At 35.2% G+C, this 6,262-nt stretch overlaps 1 protein-coding gene across 1 annotated transcript; it reads left to right on the forward strand.

Moving 5' to 3' along the window:
- The first annotated feature begins 2,231 nt into the window (after positions 1–2,231).
- LOC147520092 (uncharacterized) lies at positions 2,232–3,382 on the forward strand. Its single transcript, XM_086594237.1, has 3 exons — positions 2,232–2,413; positions 2,657–3,187; positions 3,271–3,382. The coding sequence occupies exons 1-3, from the start codon at positions 2,232–2,234 to the stop codon at positions 3,380–3,382; spliced, it is 825 nt and encodes a 274-aa protein (XP_086450363.1).
- Positions 3,383–6,262: the final 2,880 nt, after the last annotated feature.

A 6,262-nucleotide genomic window follows, 5' to 3' on the forward strand; every position in this document is an offset into this window, starting at 1 on the left:
GAAATATCGAATTGAGCTAATTTTTTGTAGAGATATAATCCATGAAGAGTAGATTATATCTACAAAAAATCATACACTAATTCATTGTTGAAATGCACTTTTTGATAGGATGTACAATAAGGATGTCATGTCACCCTATATATACGGTTTGGCTAGGGTGACATCCTAACTGCGGACATCCTTATTGTACATCCTAACAATGAATTAGTGTATGATTTTTTGTAGATATAATCTACTCTTTAGGGCATCTCCAATGGGGGGTGTAAACTGTATAGAGTGGAAATTTTACACCCCAAATATCAAAAAACTCTCTCCAATGGGGGTGCTAAACCGTAGGTAATAGTGTATTAGTTAATAGAGAGAGTGGGGAATTCCCCCTCTTGCTATTAGTTGATAAAAAGACCGGGCGACACTCGAACTGACGTCTGAGTAAAATAATTTTCGGACGTCACTTTGAGTGACGTTTCAACCCCCCAACTCAAACGTTACTTCAAGTGACGTCCCATTCAAATATGAACTCAAACGTCACTCCAAGTGACGTTCCAGCTATAACGGGAAAAAAACGATTTTTTTTTGAATTTGAAGTGCATAAACACTGGTCACTTTTGTTTCTATTATTTTCCATTATAATTCTCTTCAAAGCTTTTTTTTCCTAGTCAATGGATTCTCTAGATGAAATTTCTCCAACACCCGCCAATGGAAAAAAAAGAAACCGCCTATCGAATTTCACAATTAGTGAAGATGTGAAACTTTGTGAAAGTTGGCTAACAATTGGAGAAGATGGGATTGTAGGTGTAGGTCAAACTTCGGGTAATTATTGGCAACGAATAACAAATGAGTTTAAATTGCGCAATCCCGGCACTCCACGCACCTTAGAATCAATCAAAGCGCGTTGGCAAATGATTAACAAAGGTGTGAGCAAATTTGTTGGCTATATGGCACAATTGGAGAACAATCGTCCTAGTGGGACTAGTATACAAGATATGGTAATTCTATTTTGTTGGCTAATGATCGATTAATTCTATTTGTTTTTAATTATTTTTTTTTCTTTTTATTTTTCTAACTTTTTTTTTTTTAGATGGTTAGAGCAAGAGTAGCTTATCAAGATCAAGAAGGTAGCCCTTTTCCTTTTGACCATTGCTATCTTATGCTTAAAGATACCCCCAAGTGGCATAGATCAATGGAAACAAAGACAAAACCAAAGACTTCAAAAAAAATTCAAGGTGAGGGGTCATCGAATGTTAATGATTCACAAACTCCAATTTGTTTAGATGAAGATGTTAATGCGCCTACTATGACGACTAGTGATCTTATACGACCGGATGGCGTGAAGAAGCAAAAAGAGAGAAAAAGGAGAGCTAGTGAAGCGGCAAAAGTGGTTGAGGGGTTTGTTAGCCGTGTTAAGTGTTGAGTTGAGAATGGAAAAGCAAAACAAACTCTTGGAAACACAACTTCAATCTAAAGATCGTGACCAAGAGTTGAAGAACAAAAAAATTGAAGTTATGGAAAGAAGAGAAGAAGCTAAAATTATGGCAATGGATCTTTCGGTTCTTTCGGATTTTCGACGTGAATACTTCGAAGCAAAACAAGTCGAGATTTACAAAAAGTGGAAAGGAGACAATTGAACAAGTGGTGATGTGGGGGGTTGAGGGAGTTTGAGATGTAATATTTATTCTTGTTCTAGTATTTGTTCTTGATGTTTATTTACATTCCTTAAAATTTGAATCTAGTAGTAATTTTCAATTGGAGATGTTTTTTTATCAATCATTTCTTATATATATATTTCGTAAAATCAAACATATAGAGTTGATAAGTTTAGATGTATTTTTCTTAGACTATTGTTGAGACTATGGCCTAAAATCAACAAATGAGAATTTACTTCAATTTTTTTTTAATAAGACATGCAAGTTGTTTGGCAATTAATCACAAATCACTCTATTTGAATCTCATTGAAAAAAATAAAACATTGATTACTTTAACCACACATTCTACTTGACTCTCATTGAGAAGAATGCAAATTAATGAGCCCCACCCAACTATCATTTTCCCAAAAAAATTAATTAATTCATTGTCTCCACCTTCCAAATTATATAAGTTAGACTTCATTATCTTCATAGATCAACAATTTTAGCATTTCAACAATGTCAAGAGAAGATAAAATTGCTTTCAACCAATCTCTTTTTTGGAACAATTTATCTTCTTCATCTAGTAGTTCTTCCGAAGATGAAGAAATGGAAAATTTGGTTAATGATATGTTTCGTCCAAAAGTGGAAAATATAGTTGGTCCTATGATACCACTAATTCAAGAAATTGTTGAGGAGGGAGAAGAGACTTCAAAGCATGGTGGTAGTGTAATGGGGAGAAACTATGTTCACCGCGATCGATTATATTGTAAGAACCATCTAAGGAGATTGTATTTTGTTGATAAGCCTATTTTTATGATGGCTATTTTAAATTAAGGTATGTATAGTTATATTTTACTAATTTCAGATGTATATCATTTTAAGTAGTGAGTTTATTTTTTTTTGTTTAAATTATTTATCATTTTGATGTAGTTTTTATTTTATATTATTGCCACATTCTTTGTAAATTTTCTTAGTTATTTTAAGTGTGCATAGTTTCTATTTTAATCATTTTATTATTATTTTTAACAAAGGTATCGCATGCATCACCATCTATTTTTGCGAATTTTAGCTAGTGTCCAAGAATATGACAATTACTTCGTAGACAAGAAAGATGGGATAGGAAAATGGGGAGTGTCCGGCTTACAAAAGGTGTTGTGTGCGGTTCGTATGCTCGCACAAGGTTGTGCAGCAGATTCTACAGATGAGACCCTTATGCTTGGAGAAAGTACAGCTATAGAAAGTTTGATGCACTTTTGTGATGCTGTGAATGGTGTGTTTGAGGAACGTTACCTTAGAACACCTACACAAGAGGATGTAAACCGTTTACTAGAAGTGAATGAGGCACGTGGCTTTCCAGGCATGCTTGGGAGCATTGATTGCATGCATTGGACATGGAAAAATTGTCCGGTCGAGTGGCAAGGTTCACATAGGGGTCATAAGAAAGAGCCAACCATTATTTTAGAAGCCGTAGCCGATCAAGATTTATGGATATGGCATGCATTTTTTGGTGTGCCAGGTTCCAACAATGATATTAATGTGCTCCATAGGTCTAATGTGTTCCAACCTCTTATTTCGTGTAAAATAAAAATATTAAAAAAATTTGCTCCCATAAATTTATCACCACATCTTATTATATTTTAAAACTGCATTTCTTGTTCGGTGAATCTCCCGCTTGTAATTTCATTGTAAATGGAAATCCGTATGGTATGGGATATTATCTTGCGGATGGTATTTATCCATGCGAGGGGCTACTCTAATTCGAACGATCAAACGCGACCAATGAATGCAAAAGAAAAGAACTTTGCCATATTTCAAGAGTCATGTCGAAAAGGACGTGGAACGTGCTTTTGGTGCTCTCCAATCACGATTTGCTATTGTGTGCAGTTCGCACGCTTTTGGAAGCGGGAAGATCTTGGACGATAATGAAGATTTTGTGTAATCCTCCACAACTTAATTGTTGAGGATGAGCGTGAAATTGAGTTGCCAATTGGGAACCTCCGAAAGGGATAGAAGATTTGCTTTGGAGCAACCAGAAAAAATGAGTATCAACATGTTCTTAATTTGGTTAATCGATTAAATATCATTCAAAATCGTGCAACCAACATTCAATTAACTCGAGACTTAATGGAGCATCTATGGGATTTCGCTGGAGAACAATAATTGGATTAAATCTTGTTTAATTGTGTTATGTTTAATGTGTTGGAGTGTTGGACTATGGTTTACGTACTTTAATCATGATGAATTTTAGCTTATGATTTATCTATCTAATCTTACTTTTATTGTTTGATGTCAATTGAACATCTTAAAAAAAATCGGCAAAGTTTCCTTTGAATATTTAAGCATATCATATAAGCACCTAAAAAAAATTGGCAGAGTATCATTTGAATATTCAACATATCATATAAAGCACCTTAAAAAGATTTCGACAGAGTATCATTTGAATATTCAACATATCATATAAGCACCTGTACTATTACAACCAAAAGTTCACACTGACATCAATTTGAAGTTCATAAAACTAGTACTCTTACAACCAAACAAATTTCATAACTTTCTGCCGCACAACACTAAACAAAAGCCTTCAAACTATTAGTGTATTTCCAAAGATGGGCTTCAAACTTCGCTACCATGGATTCCAGCCTTCAAACTTCTCTGAGAAGCATTTCCAGCCTTCAAACTTTCCAGCTAAAACTTCGCTTAACGAAGCATTTCCAAAGGGCTTCAAACTTCTTGGTGGCTGCTAGCAAGCATTTCCAAAGCATTTCCAACATTTCCAAAGGCTTCTTCAAACTTCTTGCAGAGAAATACACATAAGTTTTAGTTAGCATCATACATGGAATTGTAGAAACCGTGAGTAAACAGAAAAGCATTCATATCTGCGACCTAATGCCCTATTGTCTATAGAAAGTGCACAATATCGATATTGTGAAGTGTTACTTCATAAATATTTTCCCATTAAGCATGCTGTATTGAGGATGATAACAAGAGTAAAGCTACATTAGACTACTCTTTTCTTTCAACCTTTCTGTCTTGTAAAGCATTTTAATGGAAATAGGGAGTGAACCCAAAAAATGAAAAATAAGCACAAAGACACAAATTACATGCGAAGTAAGCTAGTAGTCCTAAAGTGTATCTTCATTTACTAAACATGATACAACCTTAATGATAAGCTGAATGATTCTAGTAGAAGACACAAATTACATGCGAAGTAAGCTAGTAGTCCTAGAGCTGAATGATAAGCTCAAAGGAGCTTCTAGGGAGAAGAGGAGCAACTGGGAGTACAATGATACGGTTAGAATTGCTAGTGTAGGCGACAGGGAAGAAAATGATTCTAGCAGAAGCTAAGCACTAGTTCAGGGCATAGGAGAAACTCTAGCAATGAGAACTCTAGAAAATGAATAGACAGGATGTGAGTAATGAAGTTCCTTTTACGTTGATCAGCTTGGTCCTTCATTGAACTTAGTGTATGCTATATGCAAAGAGGTGTATATTCATTAGTTACGCCATTTGTGATTCAAATATACACCTTTGAAAGTTTTGGGGCATCGAAATTCGCCATAAGATGTAACTTACCGACATTGTAGTGCTTTCCATATATTTTTTCTCATGAATGAGTGGGAGATATTCCCACCAATCAAAGACACCCTTTATCCCGTGGAGAATCGGGGAAAAAAAGAACAAGGGGTATCTCGAGAACAAGAAGTAATTGAGGTTTAACTAAATTACCTTTCTAGGATTTGATAATAGAAGGTTGGATTTGGAGAAGGTTGAGAACTTTGGAAAGTAAATTCCATGGATTCATGTACATACTTTCTGCTGGCAATGCACATTTAGATCAAACAAATTTGCTCGATGACAACAAATTTTACAAAGACGAGATGACAATAAATGCTTACAATAAAATAACTAGGAAATTCAACATAACCAGAAAAGAATACAACAAACTACCTTAACAAGAAGACATCAACTAGTGTTCAATCCTACCCTCGCTATTAATTACACTCCTTTCCACAAGACTTGGCATCACAGCCTATTTTAACTAAAGGGGTTGGCATCACAGCCATATGTTCGTCCACCATGACAAGTCTTGGCATCACAAATTAGTCCCTTCCACCATATAAAATCCTAGTCAACATTATAGATGGGTATTTATATGCAAGTATAAAATCCTCGGTTTGTACTTCCATTCCCTTGTGAGTTGTGACATCTTATATATCAAATAAAAAGTGAGTTGTGACTTGTGAGCATGTTATATCTCTTATAATCTATGAAGTTAATCTGGGCTAATTCTGAAGAATGAAAATAATGGGACGGTCCAACTAAGGTCGAAATTTGCGGAAAAATTACAGAACTAGAAAGAAAAACCGAGGTTTGTCCCGGTTCTATCCGCCCTTTGTGCGCTTATTATTCTATCCGCCCTTGTGCGCTTATTGTGTTCTTTTGAATCATGATGCCAAGTCTGCGATGACAAGTCTTGGCATTACAAACTTGGCATCCAATTGCCTTGGCTTGGGAAGTATCTCAGTCCACAATCAAGCAATCATAAATACCAGATGACTAGTCTAAGTACAGTAATTCCAGATCTTGTGAGAGAAAACTAAAAATCAATTCAAGAAAGTGCAATCGCAAAGAAAAAA

Source organism: Coptis chinensis, chromosome 2 (assembly GCF_015680905.1).
Source record: "Coptis chinensis isolate HL-2020 chromosome 2, ASM1568090v1, whole genome shotgun sequence".
NCBI lineage: Eukaryota > Viridiplantae > Streptophyta > Magnoliopsida > Ranunculales > Ranunculaceae > Coptis > Coptis chinensis.